The 24,962-nt window shown below is 42.7% G+C and overlaps 1 protein-coding gene across 1 annotated transcript in view; it reads left to right on the top strand.

The window, feature by feature from the left end:
* Positions 1 to 24,962, top strand: part of adamts17 (ADAM metallopeptidase with thrombospondin type 1 motif, 17) — a 207,133-nt gene that overhangs the window by 91,625 nt on the left and 90,546 nt on the right. The window contains exons 11-13 of the mRNA XM_028823153.2: positions 7,690 to 7,791; positions 16,536 to 16,681; positions 20,545 to 20,711. Coding sequence (XP_028678986.1) covers positions 7,690 to 7,791; positions 16,536 to 16,681; positions 20,545 to 20,711 — 415 coding nt within the window. The remainder of the gene's footprint in view (positions 1 to 7,689; positions 7,792 to 16,535; positions 16,682 to 20,544; positions 20,712 to 24,962) is intronic.

The raw sequence follows: 24,962 nt of genomic DNA, 5'->3' as shown, positions 1-24,962 counted from the left end.
CCCACTGAATACATGGAGCCGAACGCTAGATTATGGATTCACCTCCTCCAAGACAGACAGGCAGGGAAGGCTCTATAATTAATTAGAGCAGGTCAATTCTATTAATTATAGCAAGTAATTAATAAAATAATTGCAGGTATTTATATTGGGATAGCTGTACTACAGTGCTGCTAATACACTTAGTAATAAAACACAACTCATACAACGACTGCGGCTCAAAGTGCTTCAGAGAAGTACAATATTATTCACCTCTAGAAAAAATAATTATAGAGATGAAATCACATACTAGCAATATGTGCGCTAGAAATGACAGTGTAACTACTACTATTAATATAACTAGCCAACCCGCGGGTGAACACTTCCTGAAAGACACAGTTGTCCAAATGGGGTTGGTTTTGAGGATACGGCTGTAGGTGAATGAAAAGATGGAACTCTGGAGAGGGCAACATACAATACAGCGTTTTACACGCTGCATACAGCGATTCACATCGAAGCATAGACACTGCTAAGACCATGGGATACCCCTGGCAAACTGTTTTACACGCTGCATACAGCGATTCACATCCGCGACAAATATGATTCTTCTTAGATGGTCCTGTCACGTCCACCCTCTCTCTCTTGAGGCATACACACTGCCTGGTCATGTGCCCGCTCGCAAGAGCAACTAACAGAGACCCGCCCACCAACTGTAAGACCATGGGATACCCCTCGCAAACTGGTTTACACGCCACATACAGCGATTCACATCCGCGACAAACATGCTTCTTCTTATGGGGTGGGTTTGAGGATACGACTGTAAGGGAACTCTGGAGAGAGCAACATACAATTGTCTGTGACTGAAAACTGGAGGACCGCCGTGGCGCCCCCACCTCCCAGAGCGAGGGACAGGGCTGGACGGCAGTCACGCGCGGAGGGTGGAACGGGGTGTGAGGGGAAGGACGCCCAGTGAGGACGATGTATTGATGGGTGAACAGTCAATCGCCAGTCGGCATCGTTTATGGTCGGAACTACGACGGTATGTGATCGTCTTCGAACCTCTGACTTTCGTTCTTGATTAATGAAAACATTGTTGGCAAATGCTTTCGCTCTCGCGCAAATTGTTGGTGGGCGGGGCTCTGTGAGTTGGTGGGCGTGGCTGTCTTGCGTGCGTCTTGCTTGCCATGGACTTAGTGAATTATATATATAGATAATAAACAGCTAGAGAGTGAAAGGCACTATATAAGAAAGACAAATATAAAAAGCACTATATTAGAAAAATAGATAAATAGATTAAATTCAGGTAGGTTAACAAGAAAGAAATTTTATAGAGTATTAAAGATACTGGCGGCGCAGTGGGTAGCGCTGCTACCTCGCAGTAAGGAGACCCGGGTTCACTTCCCGGGTCCTCCCTGCGTGGAGTTTGCATGTTCTCCCCTTGTTTGCGTGTCCAAAGACATGCAGGTTAGGTGCATTGGCGATCCTACATTGTGCTTGGTGTGTGTGTGTGTGTGTGTGTGTGCCCTGCCCGAGATTTGTTCCTGCATCGCGCCCTGTGCTGGCTGGGATTGGCTCCGGCAGACTCCAGTGACCCTGTGTTAGGGGTTTGACAATGATTGACTGACTAAAAGGCACTATATTACATAGATAGATGGTATAGTAGGCAAGATTAAAAATGTAAATAAATTAACATGAAAAGTTTTACATAGAGTGGATAGATAGATATTAAAGGCACTATATTAGATAGATAAATGGCATAGTAGGCAAGATTGAATGTAGATAGATTGAATGGATGGATAGATATAAAAGGCACTATATTTGATAGACAGATAGTATAATAGACAAGATTTAAAATTTAGATAGATCAACAGGAAAGGTGTTATATAGGATGAATAGATACAAAAAGCACTATATTAGATAGATAAAAGATATAGTAGGCAAGATTAAAAATGTAGATATATTAACAAGAAAGGTATTGTATAGGATAGATAGATAGATAGATAGATATTTTAGTAAAGTTGGCAGGATCACAAAATTATATAGACACATAGATATAAAAGGCACTACATTAGATAGATGGTATAGTAGGCAAGATTTAAAATTTAGATAGATTAATAAGAATGGTGTTAAATAGGAAGGATAGATATAAAAGGCACTATATTAGATATAAAAGGCAGTATATTACATAAAGGGTATAGTAGGCAAGATTCAACATTTAGACAGCTTAACAAGAAAATCATTATTCAGGATAGATAGATAGATATTAAAGGCACTCTATAAGATATACAGTGGAAGGCACTACAATAAATAGACAGGTAGACAGTAAAAGGCACTACATTAGATCGACAATAAGTTAGACTATATTAAATTGACAATTAGAAATCTTGATAGATGGATAGCAACAAGGCACTATATTAGATTGATTTTTAAAATATATATTTTGATTGAATCAAATAATATAAATAACACATAGCTATGGCGTAGGCTTGACGCTGAAGTATCCATCGGCCTTCAGCGCTCTGGGGTCTGGAATGACCCTCTAGGAGTATAAAGGGGAACCTGAGCAGGAAGCAGGGGAGATCGAGCAAAGAAAGACGAAGTCTGGAGGTTAAAGGGTGAGAAGGAAAATCAAGTGAGAGTCAGGATGGTGGTGAGGCTGGTGCTGTTACAGGGAGAGGAAGTGGCCGGCTCCAAGTCGAGCGAGCGTAAGGCTCTTGAGGGGCAGGATTGCCACAGCTGAGCACTTTAGGAGCTGAAGCCACCAGCCACTCTGAGTGGGCTCCTGTAGATGCAGGGGGAAGGCAGTGGGAGACAAGTGGAGGGCTTGGGGTGCCCCGGTGGGTACCGACTCAGGTGACTGGGGCCCAAGCTGAAGAAATCCTATAAAATTAGAATGGAAGATCCATCAGTTTTAGAGGGGGACACCAAGGCTGGTGTTGTCTTTAGAAGAAGATCCTGACTGTGTTTTAACCTTTTAGCTGTATGGATTATTTATTTATTTAGTGGACTTTTTAACCTCCATGAAGGCGTTTGTTTATGTTGATGAACATTTACTTAATTTATTTATTAAGAAGCACTGCTTATCTGAACTTTGAGGATTTGAACCCCTGCATGACTTTTGGTTTGAAAATAACAACATTTTTGCATCGTACCTCACGCTCTTAAGTGACCTCATTGCCCGGTACAGGACTGGCGACGGTTATGGGCTCAGTGGAGTATGGCAGCTGCTGGCAAGCCGGACTGTCACAGACACACAAACGCAGCGTGATTCAGAGTGCTGGCAGTGCCGATGTACGCGCCGCGTCGCGATGCCACCCACCCAGTGTGACAAACACGCGTGCGCAAAGGCCGCCGGCTCTTCTTTTCTGCCGCATTTTAGCCCCTTCAGCAAATGCGAAGCTTCACCGCGAGACTCGATGTGTATCTCAGCTCTTGTGGAAATTAAAATAATTTTCCATGCCTGCTGATTCAGCCCGCTTTCCCATGTTTTAATTAAACTCACTCCAGTGTCGCCGGCTCAAATGTATTTTATTTTATCCCCCGAGCTCAATGGTGGGAGTCCACATTCTTGCGTTTCTAAGGTCCTCCGTCAGGGGTGTTTTGATCATTTCACATGTCAGATGAGTGAGGGAGTTTATGTTCTTACAGTAAATTAAAAGGAAATGGTGATGAATAAGCAATAAGCGCCTTAGCTAAGCATTTTTTTTGCTGATTGTATTTAGGATTTTGTTTTTTGCTTGATGTACTGCTGTGAAATGACGTATTCATTTGAGAAGTGGCGGTGATTTAAAAACGACAGCCACCCTCGTGGCGACCTGCAGGTGACAGCCCGGTGCCCCGCCGGCAGACTTTAGCATGTGGCGCGGTGGGATTACGGCCCCGCTCTTCATGTGTTAGGGGGCAGGCAGCGTTACCACCGCAAGGTTTGACTCGGGGTCCGAAATCTCTTTTGCGGGATAAGACTCGAACTCCTTTAGTGCGGTACGCAAATCTGAATATGCAAACCAAAGGGGAGTCATGCGTGGATCACTGCAGTGACACGCGTGTTGAGCAGCTGAGTCGTCAAAAGAACTCGAAAATAATCAGAAGCGAGTTCATGTTATGGTGGGAAACACGAGACTCCCCAAACCCGAAGCTCCTGTTATGTTAGAGTTATAAGAAAAGGCCCGGCCTGGGAATGGTAACGTATGCGCGGCGTCCGTCCGGCCATGCATTATATAGCGCCTTTCATACTTCTCTAGCAATTGTAAGGGGGAGTCGAAAAGCCCCACACCACAGACACAACTTTACACACACATGTCCTGGGTAAAAATAATGTTTTTATTGGGCAAAAATCCTTTAATAGAATGTGTATTATATTTGTGCATCATATTCTGTATTCGTGTAAAGTATATACTCTCTCTCTCTCTCTCTTTACTGTCAAATCATGCAAAGAGTACACGACACGTGTCTCACCCTCATTTGGGCTCATCAGACGTACACACTCTACTGCACCCCTCTCGCAACTGAAGAGGGGCAGCGTAACAGCGTAAAGGGGCTTCGTCTCTGACGCTGACGTCCGAGGTCGGATCTCCGAAAGGGCACCGTGGCGGATGTTTGCCGAATGGCAGACCAACCACAAGCGTTACCTGGTAGGTAACCACCCGTACAATTCAGGTCGGGACTCAGACTACGAATGCAATGAATGTATACAGATAAATACGTATATAATTTAACTCACAATGCATGTTTATATGTATGTATGTACACACACACTGTATATATACAGGGCTGGGCAAAAGTAGGTTTACAGTTGTGAGAGTATGTGAAACACAGAACTCAATCGTCTATTAAGCACACCATTGTGACATTCTTTTGAGTTAATAAAAGTTAATAAAGCTATTGTAATAATCATAACCTGCATGTCTTTTTCCATACAAACAACTATAAACCTACTATTGCCCACCGATGTAAATATAAATATATAATATATATACACACTGTATAGGCCTATCTCCCTCTATATACATATTATACTATCTATCTATCTATCTATCTATCTATCTATCTATCTATCTATCTATCTATCTATCTATCTATCATATAGTGCCTTTAATATCTATTAATTGGATATAGCACCTTTTATATATATCTATCCATCATATAGTGCCTTTAATATCTATTAATTGGATATAGCGCCTTTTCTATATATCTATCATATAGTGCCTTTAATATCTATTAATTGGATATAGCGCCTTTATCTATCTATCTATCTATCTATCTATCTATCTATCTATCTATCTATCTATCTATCTATCTATCTATCATATAGTGCATTTAATATCTATTAATTGGATATAGCGCCTTTTCTATCTATCTATCTATCTATCTATCTATCTATCTATCTATCTATCTATCTATCTATCTATCATATAGTGCCTTTAATATCTATTAATTGGATATAGCACCTTTTATATATATCTATCTATCATATAGTGCCTTTAATATCTATTAATTGGATATAGCGCCTTTTCTATATATCTATCTATCATATAGTGCCTTTAATATCTATTAATTGGATATAGCACCTTTTCTATCTATCTATCTATCTATCTATCTATCTATCTATCTATCTATCTATCTATCTATCTATCTATCTATCTATCTATCATATAGTGCCTTTAATATCTATTAATTGGATAGAGCACCTTTTCTATCTATCTATCTATCTATCTATCTATCTATCTATCTATCATATAGTGCCTTTAATATCTATTAATTGGATATAGCACCTTTTATATATATCTATCTATCATATAGTGCCTTTAATATCTATTAATTGGATATAGCGCCTTTTCTATCTATCTATCTATCTATCTATCTATCTATCTATCTATCTATCTATCTATCTATCTATCTATCTATCTATCTATCTATCTATCATATAGTGCATTTAATATCTATTAATTGGATATAGCGCCTTTTATATCTATCTATCTATCACATTTACAGATAGATATAATTGGCCCTAAGGTGTGTGAGGCACAAACGCTGTAAATGGGTTGAGTAAGCAGTCCACACTTTATGAATTACTCACCTTTGAATGTCACACCGTACGTACCTACCTACATTTCATCCTAAATTAAACGCTGTCAGTTTCCCTAAATGTGTGTGCATTTTGAAATCATCGGTAAAATGATGTCAGCGTCTGGTGGACCTCCCATTTGGCAAGCGGCGCGGGTGTCGGTCACTGTGCTGAAGTAAAAACATTAGTGCTGAGCATCTGCTGGGTCTTGGCAATGGCAGAAGATTTCTCATTAAGTAAACATTTTGCTTCTCGCTCCATTCGGGCCCAAGTATTAGATGTCAGTCTGTGAAGAAGTAAAAAGGGAAAAAAAAGGGTCTTGACAAAGTGACAGCAAGTGTTTTTTCCGAACTGATTAACGCTCTTCTCGCAGTGCGAGGGGATGTGAGGACAAGTGAGCAGAGTGAAGCTCTGAAGCTGACTGTGGGGACTCGGAGCCAGAAGACGTTATTAAGTGTGTTGTAGAACAGGCAAGAGCCACAGATAGAAAGGCACTAAATATAGTAAACTTGACATGAATGCTGCAATTTGATAGAGAAATATAAAAACCGGTTATTTGACAGACAGGTAAAGTTCTAACTGGCTCTCTGTTATATGGTGCCTTTCACGATCTCTCTGTCTACTGCAGTCCCATTCATTTTACCTTTACATGTAGCGCCTCTCATACTCCTCGCCGGCTGTGTGCAGATTCAAGCCCACAACATACAGGCAACCGCAGATGTGAAGTGCGCTTAAACTTTGTACGTAACCACAAATTAATAATAATAATTCTTTGTATTTATATAGCGCTTTTCTCACTACTCAAAGCGCTCAGCAATTGCAGGTTTAAGGGCATTGCTCAAGGGCCCAACAGAGCAGAGTCCCTAATGGCATTTATGGGATTCGACCCCTAGCCTCAGAGCCAAATTGCAAAGCAATGCACCACTAAAAGGTCAGCTGGTCACTGAATTTGTAAAGTGACTTGTTAACAAAGGGAACAAAAACGGACAAAGGTTCGGGGTACCACAGGTTGCCCCATTTTAATACCCGGTCTGAATAAGCGCAAGGCAATTGCAAAATTTTGAAAATACGTCAGAGCTGACAATGCGGCGGCCTGCGGAAGCCTGTAGATGCCTTCCTCTCGGAGGAGATCCGCTCTGCTCGGAGGTCAGGTCCTGAATGATGAGGGACTTCCTGTGGCGGCGCGGATGGCGTCGTGACGGGAAGTGATGTGAGTAGTCATCGGGCGAGTTCTCCTCCGTGGTGAAGCCAGCAGCGATGGCGATGGTATTTTGAGTTTGGGCTCAGACCTACGAGACGCACCCGATGTTCTTGTGTCTGTTAAAGCTTTGTAGAGTGAAGATGGGCTCGGTGGGGAGAAGGTGCCATTCGGTCTTGATGGAACTTCTTTGGACGCCATGGCTGGTTGACTAGGGGAGCTCCTGGGACAATGCATTATGGGAAGAACCAGCCACGGCCATCTCTAGCGTCAGTCCTCCTGCACGTTCTTCATTGTTGTCTTTTTGTTGTGCCCAGTAGTCCCACTCACAGGGAATCATTTTAATTTGCCCCCTTTTGTCATCCCCCCCAACCACTTATCAAGTTTTCCTGTCTGTTTTGTTCATTGCATTTATTATTATTTTTTCTTTCCTTTTTCCTTTTCATTGCAGCACCTGATGTGCTCAGGACTCTGGTGTTTGGTGGAAGGAGACACTTCATGCAAGACTAAGTTGGACCCTCCTCTGGATGGCACCGAATGTGGCGCAGATAAGGTGACATGTCAGTCCGGTGGGCATAAAGATTTATAAAGTAGAGCGTAAAGGCCATAAGCCACCTGGGAAAAGTGACATTTAAAGCTCGCTATCTGCAGGTGGGAGTTTAGCTGTCGAATGAACACACATGAAAAAGGACAAAAATAGTATATTATAAATAATAAATATAGTAACAAAGCTAAATATCCAAGAAACTCCAAACAAAATTTGGAAATTCAATAAATAATCAAAGAACGCCCACAAAAAGCAAGCTGTTAGAATTTAGTGCGGTTGTCCTGTTGCTGATTACTTCTTGTTTTTGGAACTGCATTAACGTCACTTAATGTCATTCATTTGCTTTCGGTTCATTCCCTAGCATTGTCCTTTCACACAGTCAAGGCGCCACCCAAACGTTTTTAGACGAGTGGTTTTCATCTGGGGGGCCAGCACTGCAACGACATAGTACTGCGCTTCATGTAACACGAGACCAGGCTTCGACGGTTTTCATTCAGTGGTCCGTGAGTACAAAACTTGTTTCGCAAGTGAAGATCTTTCGCCATGTCATCGTCGTCATGGAGGAGCTGAGAGTGGCAATTAAATTTTGTGCGAAACTTGGGAAAAGTGCTGTGGAAACGATCGAATGGCTTAATAAGGCTGATGGTAGCGCTGCCGTGAGTCGTAGCTAATGAGTAACGGGGGTGGTACGCTCGCTTGCTCTCTCGAGACACGGAAGGGACGACGTGAAGGACGATGCCGGAAGTGGCCGTCCTCAGTGCGTGGTGACAAGGGAGCTTATCAACACTTCAAAAACTGAAAGAAGCTGAAGGAACGTGCAAACAAGTGCATCAGAAATAGTAAAGGGGAATTAAAAGACACAGACAATGAAATAGTGGATGCCCTAAACTTACATTTTTCTGAGGTCTTCACAAGTGAGCAAGTGGATAACCTCAGAGCAGTAACAGGGACTACTAAGGAGGGACTGAGGGATTTGGAAATTGTAGAGGGAGAAGAGCTGCTCAGATGAAATAGGCTGAAATCAAACAAATCACCAGGAGCAGATAATAGTTCGGGTTCTTAAGGAGGTTAGTGAGTACAGATAGAAACCCTTTTAGGAAGTCAATGTGCACTGGAGAGATTCCAAAGGACTGGAAAATGGCAAATATCATCCCATTATAGAAAATGGGTGACAGGGCAGATCCAAGCAACTAGAGGCCAGTAAGCGTAACCTGCACCAGAGGAAAATGAATGGAAGGAATTATTAAGGATAAGAGTGAGCAACACCTGGCAAGGACAGGAGTTATCATGAAGAGTCAGTGTGGGGTCAGAAGAGGGAGGTCGTGGTTTACCAACATGCTGGAATTCTATGAGGAGGCAACAAAAGAATATGATCAGAGTGGAGCTCATGATATTATTGATGTGGACTTTCAGAAAGCATTTGATAAGGTGCCACGTGAGAGGGTGGGCATCAAACTAAAAGAAGTGGCAGTTCAGGGTGTGGAGTGTAGATGTGTGCAGAATTGGCTTTGACACCAGAAGCAGAGGGTGATGAGGGTGTGAGGAACCTCATTAGAATTGGCTGATGTTAAGAGTGTTGACCAGCAGGGGGCAGTGCAGGGGCCGCTGATATTTTTAATATCTAGAAATGATTTAGATAGGAATATAAGTAACAAGCTGGTTAAGTTTACAGATGATACCAAGATAGGTGGATTAGCAGATAATTTGGAATCCGTTATATCATTACAGAAGGACTTGGACAGCAGACAGGCTTGGGCAGATTTGTGGAAGATGAAATTTAGTGTCAGTAAATGTAAAGAATTACACATAAGAAATAAAAATGTGAGGTTTGAATACACAATGGGCGGTTGGAAAATTGAGAGTCCACCTTATGAGAAGGATTTAGGAGTCGTAGTGGATTCCAAGCTATTGACTTCCCGACAGTGATCAGAAGCCACTCCTAAGTCCTTCTCATAGAAGACCTTAGCCACCTGAGTTTTCAACAGTGGAGTCTGAGCTGTGAGTCCGCCATACCAAACAGATCCAAGCAACTATAGGCCAGTAAGCTTAACATGCATCACAGGAAAATTAATGGAAGGAATTATTAAGGATAAGATTGAGCAACACCTGGCAAGGACAGGAGTTATTAGGAAGAGTCAGTGTGGGGTTAGAAGAGGGAGGTCGTGTTTTACTAACATGCTGGAATTCTATGAGGAGGCAACAAAAGGATACAACCAGAGTGGAGCTCATGATATTAGTGATGTGGACTTTCAGAAAGCATTTGATAAGGTGCCACGTGAGAGGGTGGGCATCAAACTAAAAGAAGTGGCAGTTCAGGATGTGGAGTGTAGATGGGTGCAGAATTGGCTCAGACACCGGAAGCAGAGGGTGATGGTGCGAGGAACCTCATCAGAATTGGCCGATGTTAAGAGTGGTGATAAGCAGGGGGCAATGCAGGGGCCGCTGATATTTTTAATATATATAAATGATTTAGATAGGAATATAAAGAACAAGCTGGTTAAGTTTGCAGATGATACCAAGATAGGTGGATTAGCAGATAATTTGGAATCCGTTATATCATTACAGAAGGACTTGGATAGCAGACAGGCTTGGGCAGATTTGTGGCAAATGAAATTTAATGTCAGTAAATGTAAAGAATTACACATAGGAAGTAAAAATGTGAGGTTTGAATACACAATGGGCGGTCAGAAAATTGAGAGTCCACCTCATGAGAAGGATTTAGGAGTTGTAGTGGACTCTAAGCTATCGACTTCCCGACAATGTTCAGAAGCCATTAAGAAGGCTAACAGAATATCAGGTTATATAGCACCTTGATGTGTGGAGTACAAGTCACAGGAGGTTCTGCTCAAGCTTTATAACACACTGGTGAGGCCTCATCTGGAGTCCATTGTGCAGTTTTGGTCTCCAGGCTACAAAAGGACATAACAGCACTGGAATAGGTCCAGAGAAGAGCAACGAGGCTGATTCAGGGCTACAGGGGTTAAATTATGAGGAAAGATTAAAAGAGCTGAGCCTTTACAGTTTAAGCAAAAGAAGATTAAGAGGTGACATGATTGAATTGTTTAAAATTATGAAGGGAATTAGTCCAGTGGATCAAGACGGTGACTTTAAAATGAGTTCATCAAGAACACGGGGACACAGCTGGAAACTTGTGAAGGGTAAATTTCGTACAAACATTAGGAAGTTTTTCTTTACACAAAGAGTGATAGACACATGGAATAAGCGACCAAGTAGTGTGGTAGACAGTAAGATGTTGGGGACTTTCAAAACTTGACTTGATGTTTTTTTGGAAGAAATAAGTGGAGAGGACAGGCGAGCTTTGTTGGGCTGAATGGCCTGTTCTCGTCTGGAGTGCTCTAATGTTCATACAACCACTGTGAGTGGCTTTCAGTGTGCTAAGGTAATATAACTGGAGTTCAGATCTATCTATCTATCTATCTATCTATCTGTCTGTCTGTCTGTCTGTCTGTCTGTCTGTCTGTCTGTCTGTCTGTCTGTCTGTCTGTCTGTCTGTCTGTCTGTCTGTCTGTCTGTCTGTCTATCTATCTATCTATCTATCTATCTATCTATCTATCTATCTATCTATCTATCTATCTATCTATCTATCTATCTATCTATCTATCTATCAAGATGAACACCCCCAGACCCCTCCTGATCGAGTGTCTTCGTCGCAGAGTGAGGTGTGCAGGCACAAAGGTATCCAACGGGTTGAAAGCTTCTCTTTTAAGTGTGCAGAAGATGGCCCTCATACCGTTTAAGGTTTTCACCTTTCAACATCGCTAGGCCACCCTTTCATTTTTGCCCACTCGACTTGTCTGCCTTCTGTCTGCCAACACGTCCTGAGTTATGTGGTTAGCTGCTGCTGTCAAGGAGGTCAGAAGTTCAAGTCAAACACAAATAGAAATAGTAAACGTCTCTGCTGCACTTCTCAGTCCAGAAAACGCTTTTAACAATTTCACAAAACACGCAGTGACCTTTTTGATTACTACGGCTGCATTCCTCAACAATTAGGAGACAATTAAGGAAGCCAAGTATGCCGGAAAAAAGGCTAATTAATAGGAAAAAAAAAAATAAAAGAGAGTCAGGAATTTTAAACATTTAATGTTTTGTAACCTGAACATTACAATGGCATGCAACAGATCAAATATATTATAACAACATACCAGATACAACCACTTACAAAAATTAATTACAATAAAAACAAAGGAAAAATAAAATGACAAAGAAAAAAGAACAGAAAAAAGCCAAAAAACATAAATGAATAAATATTCAATCCCCACACATAAGACAAAGAAGAGATGATTAAACAGTTAAACACATTACAGAGTCAATCACAAGCTCAGTGTGCTTATTCTAAAAGGGTATTAATGAATTCTTGCCATATTAAAAAAAAAAAAAAAAAAAGTTTTGGACTAACCCTCTAAGAAAGAATTTGATTTTTTTTCTAATTTGAGATAATAGAGAACACTGCTTACCCACTGAGGCCACGTCCACACTGCCACGTTTTCATTTAAAAATCCAGAGATTTGTCTCAGTTTTTGCTTTTCATCCACAATAGCCCAGCATTTTCAAAGGCACTATATAATAAAAATACATGAAAGACACCTTGTAACAGACAGATGTGTAAAGCACTGTTTGACTGATGGATAGATAGATAGTGTAACAGGCAAGATTAAAACTTTAAATACATTGACAAGAGAGGCATTTTATAAAACATACGATAGATAGACAGGCAGACAGACAGACAAATGGTATAGAAGGCAAGATTAAAAATTTAGATTAACTGACAAGAAAGGCATTTTATTAAATATATGATAGCTAGACAAGTAGATAGACAGACAAACAGAATGGCAAGAATGACATTTTATTACAGATACAGTAGATAGATAGATGGTGTAGTAGGCAAGATAAAAAAATTTAGATAAACAAGAATGGCATTATATAGGATGGATGGATAGATAGATAGATAGATGGTATAGTTGGCAGGATTAAAATATTACATAAATTGGCAAGAATGACATATTAAAGATACAGTAGACAGATAGATGGTGTAGTAGGCAAGATTAAAAATTTAGATAAACAAGAATGGCATTATATAAGTTAGATAGATAGATGGTATAGTTGGCAGGATTAAAATTTTAGATAAATTGGCAAGAATGACATATTATTAAAGATACAGTAGATAGATGGTGTAGTAGGCAAGATAACTTTTTTAGATTTTAAAAATTTAAATAAACTGACAAAAAGGAATTTTATTAAATATATGATAGAAAGACAAATAGACAGACAGACAAACAGATAGAATGGCAAGAATGGCATTTTATTAAAGATAAACTAGATAGATAAATGCTATAGTAGGCAAGATTAAAAATTTTGATTAACAAGAATGGCATTATATAGGATAGATGGACAGATAGATAGATATGATAGGTGCCCTATAATGAAAGATAGATAGATAGATATGAAAGGTGCTATATAATGAGAGATAGATAGATAGATAGAGAGAGAAAGGCACTATAATTGATATTACTTTATTTGTTCCAAGTGGAAAATCTGCCTTTAAAAAGAAAAAGAGGAAAGCTATAAAAAAAAGAAAAACTTCTGACTTGGCCAAAGAAAAGAGAGCAGTCCCAGTGAGGCGCTATACAGACGTATTGCTGTTGGTATAAAGGACCCCCCAGTCGTGTTTCTTGACACACCTCTGCTGAAGAATTTGTTGGCTGAAAGTCCTCAGTGTTGGTGCTTCAGGGAGAGGATGTGCAGTGTTGTTCATAATGGCACTCAGTTTTGTTTTGATTTTATCCCCTCCTTCACTACCTCCAGGGGGTCCAGAGAGCATCCCATAACTGAGTCTGAACTATGAATCCTCACAAACACACCCCATCATTTTCAGGGACTGCGTTTTCTCTTTTAGATGGCCAAATACACAAAAAAATTTCCAAAAAACAACAACTCTCCAAGACGGTGACAATTATTAAACACCAAGAGTCCCTGCCAGTTTTGTCAGTTTATTAGCCTTCCTAAGCCAAGTCATTTTGAGAAACTCTGCGTTTGGATCACCGGTTGGAAATCTTTCCTTGTTCTGCACATATGGCATTAATAACAACTCAGAAAATCCTCAGAGGTTCTCACATCTCAAGGTCTCACCAGTTTGCCTTCAGGCCTTTCACTTTGCCGGTTCACAGGGGTTAACTCGGATTTCACGGTCGGTTTGGGCTGTGAGTGAGCCGAGTCACTAACCTGTCACTTGCTTTGACTGTCTGCCTGACACGGTGATGGCAATCATGTTATCGAGGAGCACGAGCTGCCGACCTTTTATCAAGTCCGTAGCGATGCCTGTCGACTGGGCTGCCGCTCTTTCAGAATTGATGGCTGGGTGGAGTTGTGTAGCTGTAGGAACAGGAGAGGGCGCTCATAGTGACCCTTCCACTCCAATCGTAGCTAAACATTGTAAGATTTATTCCAAATGTTTTTTTCCACACTTGTGTTAAGGAAGAGCCCAAGTTTCATCCCTGGCTTAGATGAGTTTTCCTTTTTATTTGCTCTTCTTCATCACCTCAGTCTGCTTTTCCTAGTGTTGGTCGCGGTGGCAGCAGGACATGCGGGTCAGCCCAGACTGCCATGTCCACAGTTCCAGATTCCAGCTCTTCCTGGGGAATTCCCAGGTATCTCAAGCCAGATAAGAAATATAATCCAGCCTGGACATCCTGGGTCTGCCACAGGATCTCTGCCCGGTGGGATGCAACCAGAGGAGCTGTAGAGGGTGGCGTAAACTTTGGAGACAGATTATCACGATTTACTGAAATTTCCGGCTTTGACGTTTGCTCGACTTTGTTTACTATTCTTCCGGTACTCGTTCATCCTGATCCTGTGATCGTTCGTCCAATTCTCGTAATTTCCGTCCGTTTCCAAGTCCTTTTCGACCCATTCCCGTCTACTTTGGCAGATAGTGCACTGTGGTTTTTGGGTTATCCTTTCCCTTTGTGTGCAGTTGCTGTTCTGGTGTAAATTCTTAGGATAACGTTTCCTCATTTTCTTAGGGGGTGTATGTAGAGATGAGTCAAACAGGCACATTTTCGTTTTGCTTACAGTTTCACAAAATTTGACGCTAATATTTGCTTCGCAAGGCAATTTCGCAATTGCGAACCTGCCGAGAAATGGATACGTGTTGTATTTCCTGAGCTAAACAGGAGAAGTGTTTAGAGAGAGAATAGAATCAAAGTCGAGAAAACAGGCAAAGAGGTCAAACCAAACGAAACCTGCGAGACGCACAGTTAACAAAGGGCTTCTTTTACGTATTATTTATTTACGAGGAGGTTTGTGTCCATGGATCGGATCACGAAAAGAACCCCTTGCTGACCTTTTATCCCATCCCGCCGATTTCCCACATGTCACACCCCCTAGTGGTGCAGACGAGACAGCATTCAAGATGTAGAAAATACCAAATGAATTCACTCAAAGACCTAATGGTGACATTTTTTCAGCTCCTCCTCCAGGGTATTATATTGTGGGTGGGGCTCAGGTGATAAATGGTGCTGATTGGTTGACCACAAGTTAGGAGTTATCGGCACTTCGCAGCCCATCAGTCTTCATAACTGTCTACTTGGGGGACCGCATCGAAGCAATAATCTCTCCTGTGAAGTCACAATCACGCAGTAAGGTGCAGGGGTCCTTCGTGAACTGCCGATCATGACACACTTCGCACCGTGCCATACGCCACCCTGAATCAAGTTGTAAGAGGGTTCCACGTTGAACTCCCGAACGCATCTAACTTCACATCTCATCATTCATTATACGTCACTGGGGCTGGGGGCAGGAATCACAGGTCGCAGAACGAAAGATTTAAAAAATTGGGACCCCAATAGTGGTTGTCCCATTTAATCGAATGCAGTCCAAAATAAACAAACCTGTATGGTCGTCTGTATAAGCAGCCCATTGGGCAAATAACAACAAAAATGGATTTGGGTCCTCACTGCAGAATTGAGGGTCATTTACTGCAACTCCATCTGGCGAATGGTTATGATTGCAGAAGATGCCTCCTTTGGGACAGCCGGGCTGCTTATATCACAGAAAGGGGCGGGGCCAGGTGCCCTCACTGGGCGGGCAGAGAAGGAGAAGAGAATGTTAGTGACTGCGCCCCCTCTCGGCGAGGCCGCTTATCACATACCTCGAGGAGATCCTCTGATGCGCATACGGTATGTGACAATCACCTGTTTTGCATGACGGTTGCAATTCTTACTACGTGGTGGGAACGCAACACAAGCAACGGGCCAGGGACCACAAATTCATTAGTTCCTGTGGTGGGAAAAACACTTTGTGTGAACTTTGCATGCTCTTTTTGTGAATTTTGTTCCACACAGCCTGATCAGTGGTGGGTCCGTAGCATCTTGGGGTCATCGCCCCTGCTAGCCACTGCACTTCTGAGACTTTCCAGCCCCTTAAAGGCCCAGGTTTTGTTAGGCAGCTTCTAGGTCCAGTAGCTCCATTCACAGGCAGGTCAGGATGGAAGTAAACAGTGAGCTCCTGACCAGGCCACCTTTAATATGATCCCAGATGGTCCATACTACCCTCTGGTGGCCAGGAGGCATTTTAACTCATTCCTGCCAGCTCTCCGTGACCTTATTTGTTTTCTTCTCTAGGGTTTTGATGACCCCATTCATGTCTTAAATGTGATCCAAGTATAGGTCATCAACTCGGCGTCCGATTTTGGCTGAACCTTTCTGAGCTCACTCCGGTTTGTTTTATTTCAGTGGTGTCGAGCCGGAGACTGTGTCAGTAAGACCCCCATTCCGCAGCACGTGGATGGTGACTGGAGCACTTGGAGTTCCTGGAGCATGTGCAGCAGGACGTGTGGGACCGGAGTCCGATTCAGGCAGAGGAAATGCGACAATCCTCCGTGAGTGTCCCTCTCTTCTTATTTGGGTCACATCAAAGTAAGTGGAGGTCTTCAGGCTGCAGCTGGTACCCATTAGCTTAGGAAGCAGCCCTGTCTATGATTCAATGAGGCTTTGGGCAGAAGCTTGGCATCACATACTGGAGCAGTGGTAACTTCTGTGTACCACCCTGACCTGGAACAAAGCCATCCAAAAGACGTTTTAATTAAATTAAAACACAAGGCAGGGATGAACAAGTTAAGTAGCAAGAGAGTCTGCCTAAATATGGTGTCATACTGTGCCCTCTAGAACTTTAGAAGACCTCGCCCATCTCACCGCCAGTCCTTTCTCTTACTGCCCTTCTCCCTGTCTGCCAGTCTTGGCCTAACTAATCTCCACACACAGTTTGTGGGATTCATCAATTCAGACGACATGCCGGGCTGGCACTGGATTCAGAACTGGGGTTACGGCTGCCACCACAAAAACCCCATGGGGCTGTCCTGGCAGTTTTGGAACCACTGCGACTCTGAGCTGTCTATTTTATTTATTGTGGCAAAAGTCAATTGCAGCTTCTTGGACATCATTCTGTAGGACACAGCAGGATCTCATCTACCCACATGTGGGAGTCCTTAGCAGCCATCTAGCATCTTACATGTGCCAGGGCATAATACAGGGTGATTCAAAAAAGATTAAGTGCCATATTTTTACAACCGTGAGGCGCCCAGGAACCAATCACATACCAATTGAAAGAGGGGGGTCATAGAGTTTCTGACTGTCAATGGAAGATGGCTCACTTCACTGGGAAGTTCAAGCGTTTCTCAACAAAGAGCTGACCTAATCGCTGGATTGGCCGTAGAGGAGCCCACACTTTTGCACTCCATTTCTGGCCCCCAAGATCACCAGATCTCACACCGTGTGACTTTTTTGGGGGGAGGGAGGGGGACATTAAGGATTCTGTTTATGTGCCACCACTCCCAACAACATGGGATGATCTTTGAAACCGTACCGAAACAGCCGTGAGTACAGTGACACCCGACATGCTCAATCGAGTACGGGATGAATTTGACTTATCACGTTGATGTTGTCCGTACAGCAGCGGGAGGTCATATTGAGCACTTGTCTCTCTATTATATTAAAAAATCCTTCGACGAGACGAGACTTTTTGGAAAAGATTTTTTTTAAAGTCCCGCGAGACAAGACTTTTGCCTTGAGATTTTTTCAAGTCCCGCCCTCCTCTCAAACATTTTCAAACAAGACCACGATCCTCTCACCTCTCATTCATCTCACACTCTCTCAGCTCTTATAAATGTTAACGTTTTCCTCACTTTACTGTAAGTTCCCAATTAATGAAGACGTATTATGTCCAAATCTTATTGAAGAATTTCATCATGAAGGGTTATCAACAGAAAAAATGAGTACACGGGCAATCCTAGCACAGAGAAACGAGGAAGTCAAACGAATTTACACCAAAATTGACGATCGGTTACACGGTTAAATGTGTATCAATAGACTCTGCACTGAAACAGATGGTGGTGAAGATGAAAACATCAACTTACAATATCCTGAAGAATATCTACAACCGTTAACACTGTTCGGTCTTCCACCGCACGAATTACTGCTGAAAGAAGGATGTATCCGACAAAGATAATGTAGTACATCTTCAGGGGGTAACATTAGACCCCAAAGGAGATCTTGATATGCCATTCGTATTTAAAACGTTAACAGTTTCCCATTAGAATAGCTTTTGCAAAGACAATTAACAAATCTCAGAGCCAAACGTTCGAAAAAGTCGTTTTATTTAATAGAGAGAAAGAAACAAAATTCACTCACGGGCAGTTATACGTCACGTTGATGCACATGTAACAATTCCCATGAAAATAAAAATCTGTTTAAATTGTACATCCACATCCCCATACGCGAGTGGCAGAATCGCAAAGCGGTTACCGCATAGAACAGGCCGCGGGGTTGGTGAGCGAAGCGAGTAGGGGGCGAAGCTCCCAAGTTAAATTACAAAATAAACTTTACGCTCACTTTTTTAATGATTTACCAGTGAAATAAATCATTTTGAAATCGGATGAATCTTTTTGAATCACCCTGTATAATAGGCGGGTGGCCAGAAGGTAGAAAAGAGCTCTGGACGTGCGCTCGTAATCCTATAAACTGTCTTAGTCCAGAGTGTTCACTCTACCACAAACCCCTGATTGATGGAGTGTGTCTGACAGGCTCTACAATCTGAGCAGAAGGTATGTTAGAGCAGCGGTTCTCAAACTGTGGGACACGCCCCCCTGGGGGGGTGCTGAAGCTGTACCAGGGGGTGCGTCGAATAAATGAACAAGACATCAAAACTAATTTTTTACATTTTTATTTCCATCCATCCATCCATTTTCCAACCCGCTGAATCCGAACACAGGGTCACGGGGGTCTGCTGGAGCCAATCCCAGCCAACACAGGGCACAAGGCAGGAACCAATCCCGGGAAGGGTGCCAACCCACCGCAGTACATTTTTATTTCAAATTTAAATTTGCAAGGATATAATCACGATGAATGCATTATAACTAAAATTAAAATATAACATTTCTAAGGCATCTAATGACTAATATGTGTCTGCTTTAAAGTTCGAGATGTATCGGTATCTGCCACAAACATTCAGGTAACAGTAGATCAGGTGATAATGAGGCACAACTGCACCACATTGGCAGCGTAGCCAATATTGCCAAATTGAGTTAAATAATTTACTGCGTATTGGGTTATTTTGATGATACAACTAACAGTGGTATAATATTTGTCGGACGAAAATATGTTCGTCTCGCACAGATTGACTTCATCGGTGTCCTCGTTTACGACATTTTTAAAAATTAAAACACATTTAATCGTTTCTTTACATAAAAAAGTAATTAAATAAGAATAAATAATTTATTCTTTGTTTTTGGGATTAGAATTACTACCAAAAACCACACAAGGCATTTTAACAGTTATTAAAGCGCTTAAAAAAAAAAATAAATTGCAAATATTTCATCGAAGTTACCCGAACACATGCAAATCTTATGGAAATAAAAATGATAGGATACCACGACACCGCACAAGTATCATACCTTTGTTAGTTGTATCATGGGTTATTCTCATCTATCTTATATTATGCAGGGGGTGCAGAATTATTCCAGGTAGAAAAGGTGGGGCGCGAAATACGAAAGTTTGAGAACCGCTGTGTTAGAGGGTTTCGTTGGGTTCTTGATCTAATTGTCTCCTTCACGAAGACCCTTCTTGAGTCCTGGTGGCTCCAATTTTCTCCCATTTCACAATTCTGGAGGTCACTGTGCTCCATGAAGCACTCAAAGCTTTAGAAATGGTTTTGTCTCCTTGCCCTAATGTACACCTCACCATGTGTTCATCATGGAGATCTACCGCGAGCTCCTTGGATCTCATGGTTGGGTTTGTGTCCTGACTGGCAGTGTGAATTTATGGGACCTTCTCTACACAGTTACACACGTGTGCGCCATGCTAAACGACGTCCAATCAATTCAGTTTGCTGTAAGTGGACTGCAGTTGAGTTCTAGAAACATCTCAAGGAGAATAAAGGCAAATGGGATGGACCTGAGCACAATCTGGAGAATACTACTAGGAATGAGAGATTTCAGTTTTTGATTTGTTTGCAAACTCTTCTAAAAAAATGTGCCCTGACTGTGTCATTATGGGTTATCGAGTGTAGGTTGATGGGCAAAAATGGCAAATGTATCCATTTCAGATTAAATCTATAGTAAAGGGGGTCTCAGTCCTTTCGGAATCCCCTGTACAACATCTCCACAACAGTCGTCGTTCTCCATTTTTTCCCCCAGCCGCTCTCATTACATTTTTCTTTTGTTCTTCCCATGTTGCTCTGTTTCCTTAGACCGGGCCCAGGTGGGAAGCACTGTCCTAAGGCAAGTGTTGAGCATGAAGTCTGCGAAGGCCCACCTTGTCGCAAAGGAGGTCCCACCTTCCGTGACCAGCAGTGCCAGTCACACGAGGGACAAGGAAGTAAAAAGAAAGGCCACTGGACAGCAGTGATTAATGACGGTAAGTCACGTCACCTTTTTCATGAAGATTTCATGGTGGAAGTGAAGATGAGAAAGAAGAAAGAGAACGGCTAACTCAGACGGCCAAGACAAAACTTTATCATGTAGATTTCAAGGTCATGGTGAACCTTTTGATCCCTGAATAAGACATTCGGTGGGCCTAATAACAAAATGGCATCAGACAACAGAAACAAAAATTAGACAGTAGGACTAAAAGATAGCATTAGTGGGGAAGGCCTTGAACCTTTAACCCCAAGGATCTCGATTCGGTGGCCATATTTATCAAGACTCTCAGAGAAGGAAAGCGGTCCTCAGAAAAACTGGTGACGTAAATTTGGAATTATGAGGGTAAACACATTTGACCAATTTTCCTAACATCACCAGTATTTAGGAGAACTCGTGAGCTGTTCTAACTTTCTAGAAGCTTCCGGCTGATGACGTTCAGGCAGAGATCGGCACGTACATCTTGGGAAAGTGTTTTCGGAATGACCTCGTATAAACGTTGATTTGACATGGCCTGTTGGTCTATTGATGTCTCTGCTCTCATGAGTCAAGAATTTGTTCTTTTTGGGTCTAATTAGATTGCAGAATTGCTGGGTTGTTACCATGAACGCTTTCACGTCTGACTCGTCCTCGTTAGTTCAAGGTGGAAAGCTCTTAGTGCTTAAATTATGAAGAATAGCTGACAAAGCGGGAATTGAACAACAACCGTTAGGTTCTCCTTTGTGTTGTGCTCACTTCCAGTCTTGATGGAGCCCACCCAACAGCCCCTGCAAAATCACATGATATGCCTTTGTATGTTGCAGTAGACAGAAGCAGCACAAGCATGTTAAGCTCTTAAGCATTTTAGAACCTCCGGCCATGACCACCATCATTATTCATCCACGCGCGTACATCTCGCCCTTCCTGCCCACTCACCTTGGCTCATGGAGGCTCACCGAGGGTCCTGTAGGTAGTCTATCAATCAGAAGCTACTTGCGTGGGTCTGATTAAAAGTAATTTAATTCAGCTTCTTATTTGGGTGCTTGAGAATTGTGAATGAGTTTTGATTTTGTTTTCCAGAATGTAACTGGCAGCATGTGCCACCATGCCAGACACCCAGTTACAGGTAGACAGCTCGATCAGCAATGGGCCCTTTAGTCAATGCTTGTAATTCCTAGCATCCTAAGTCCATGTCAGCTATGGGATGGGGAGGGGACAGGCTTGGTGATTCCTCAGCAGAGACGAGTGAAGGCCCACATTAAATGATAGGGGGGCGGGGGCAGAAGGGGCTGGGACAAAATACAAAGAGAAGAAACAAAGGAGTGGGTGGGAAATTCACAAAATATTACAAAACAAAGAAAGACACGTGAGAGCCACTTAGGACATCTACTGTTGAGAAATGGAGTCTCCGGTTGATTATTATGAGAGAATTGATTGACCAGGAGATAAGAAACACAAGACAAAAATCGAGCAAATGAAGTGGAATCGAAAAATTAAAGACAAAAGTCAAAACCAAAGTGAATTAAGCTAACGGACACAAAACGTTTTGTTTTTGTAGTTTATCCAGCTGAGAGATGAATTGAATCGGTGCTGCTCTCGTATTTATAGTGGTGGTCCGGAAACGTCACAAATCTAACGAATCGCTGCCTGCGATATATGATTGGTGTTTTTTTATTAATTTTTTTTACACTTTTTACAGTCAGCTGGCTAATGGCCTTGAACCTTTAACACAAAGATCTCAATTCGGCACCCGTATTTATCGAGTCTCAGAGAAGGAAAGTGGTCCTCAGAAAAAACGGTGACATAAATTTAGTCCTACTCTTAGAATTATGGGGGTAAATGTGTTTGACCAATTGTCCTAAATTTAGGAAATGACTGCATTTAGGAGAACTCATGAGCTGTCCAAACTTTCTGGAAGCTTCCGGCAGATGACGTTCAGACAGAGATCGGCATGTACATCTCGGGAAAGTGTTTTCGGAACTAAATGACCTCGTATTAATGTCAATTTGACCAAGATGGACTAATATCCATAAGAAATCACATGACCGCCCCATTAGAGGAGAACGTGCCACTAAGGCTCGCCAGTCCTGTCCACTCAGTTCCTCCAAAATTGCATCAAATTAAGCTTTGAAGGTCCCCAAAGTTCTACTGTCCACCACACCACTACTTGGTCACTTATTCCATTTGTCTCTGGTTCTAAGTGTGAAGAAAAACTTCCTAATGTTTGTGGGAAATTTTATTCTCTTTGGTGTGAAGAGGTGTGCCCAGCTGGCAGGAGGTTGCCATGTGGTGTAGTGGGCTTCAAACCTTGAGGTGATTTGCCATTAATCCCACTACTGACACAAGCAGTTCACTTCACCTGCCTGTGCTCCAATTGGACAAACAAAAGAAATGTAACCAATCATATTTCAAATGGTGTAAGTCGCTTTGGATAAAAGTGCCAACCAAATATGTATGTGTGAATCTAAAGGTTGGCAGAGAAGTTTATTTAGTCCAAAAGGCAACTTCCAGGACAGAAAGAGAGAGCAGCCCTGGCAGCAATGGAGAGAAGTTCTGTGTATGCCAAAGTAGAAATGCAGGAGCCACTAGGGGGCAGAAAATCCTGACTGTGTGCAGCACACAAAACAGGGTGACCCTCAGATGGTATAAGAAGGTCAGGACATTATGGCAAATGCTGCAGTCCTCCACAACCCTAAACGGATAAGCTGATGGAAAAGCAACACCTTTCTGGGGTTGGCTTCGGAACCAGTTATCTTTTTTTGTTTTCTTCTTTTATTCAAATTAAACATCTTAGAGGTTGCAGGACAAGGTTAAGGGTTTGGGGTCCCAGAATGGGGAAACCCAGATGATTGATCTTAATGGTAGGTGGCTGTCCACTGCTGGTTCTGACTTCTGCACATTCTCTTTATTATGATTGCATATACACTTGGCGTCCATGTCAGAATCATGTGGAGGGGCAGACAGAGGTAGGGAGCACTGCAAACAGATGGGTAACTCTGCTGGGTCTTACCCTCATCTTCAGGGATTCTCCTTAAAGCTAAACCCTGTAGACCCAGCAGAATGGCCCTGAAGGTCATAGTGTGGTGATCTGAGCCTTGCAATGCAGTAACAGTAAAGCTCCCGGCATCTTTATGTCCGATTGACCTCTCAAGATGATTAGTCAGCTTTGAGTAAAGCCAGGCCCATCCCAGACCGTGTGACACCGTGTCTCTAATTAGTGCTGGACGTCTTATACAGAATGACTACTCTTAGCTCAAAGCCGAGGTCGCTGGCAGCAGAGCGCACATAAAGTAGTTCCACTTAAATGCTGTAATAAACATTCTCATAAAAACTGCCTAACTGCATCAGGTCAAATCAGGCCAAACGTGTGTGTGTGTGTAACAAGGAGCTTGGATCAGCATTAGAGGAGCGTGGTTATTAAATGTGGAGTCCTAGCCGGGTAGACCCTTCTGCAGCAACAGTCTAATAAACAGGAGCCACCTGGTGAGACATTTGATTTGACTGAAGGATCTGGAAAGAAGAAACCTAATGGGCTCATCTGCCTCACCGATGCAGCTGTCTTTGTGTGTGTGTGTGTATACTGCATATATATATATATATATATTGTAATATAGACGCTATATAGTGCCTGACCCGGCACAGACTCAGACAGAGGCACGTACTTCAATAAAGCACACTCCTTTATTTTTCTTCAGCCGTGGGGCACGCCTTCCCCGTGTCCCACAGGCCCAACACAGTCCCACAAGCACTTCAATAGCACACAAACCACACTTCTTCTCTTCCTTTCTTTACTACCACCACCACTCCTTCTCCTCAGGCTTAGTCCTCCTCCTCCCGACTCTGGCTCTCTCGAGTGATGGTGGCTGGCCCTTTTTATACCCCACCCGGAAGCGTTCCAGTTGCTTGGCCACCTGGTCCTAATTGCCCTTCCGGGTGGGGCTGAAGATATGACCAGCCAGGCTGCTGACTCCATGCAGCTCCCCCTGGCGGCCATCCGAGCCCCCAACCAGGCTGTGGAGGACTCCATCTCCCATGGAGCCATGCGCCGGGTTGGGGAATCATAGGCTGCCAGGGAGGCTGCCACCAAGCGTCCCGGGGGGAGGTATTGAGGTGACCATGGCTGCTCCCCCGGAACAGATGCAGCAGGGGCGTCCCTGTCAGGCATGGGACCCGGCTGTCCTTCACAATATATATATATATAAATATATTGTGGTGAGCGGCTGGAGGCGGCACCCAGCCGGGACACCTGGAAGGACTGGAAGAGAGACTA

This window comes from Erpetoichthys calabaricus, chromosome 17, assembly GCF_900747795.2.
Source record: "Erpetoichthys calabaricus chromosome 17, fErpCal1.3, whole genome shotgun sequence".
Taxonomy (NCBI): Eukaryota; Metazoa; Chordata; class Cladistia; order Polypteriformes; family Polypteridae; genus Erpetoichthys; species Erpetoichthys calabaricus.
This window is presented reverse-complemented; position numbering and strand designations above follow the sequence as displayed.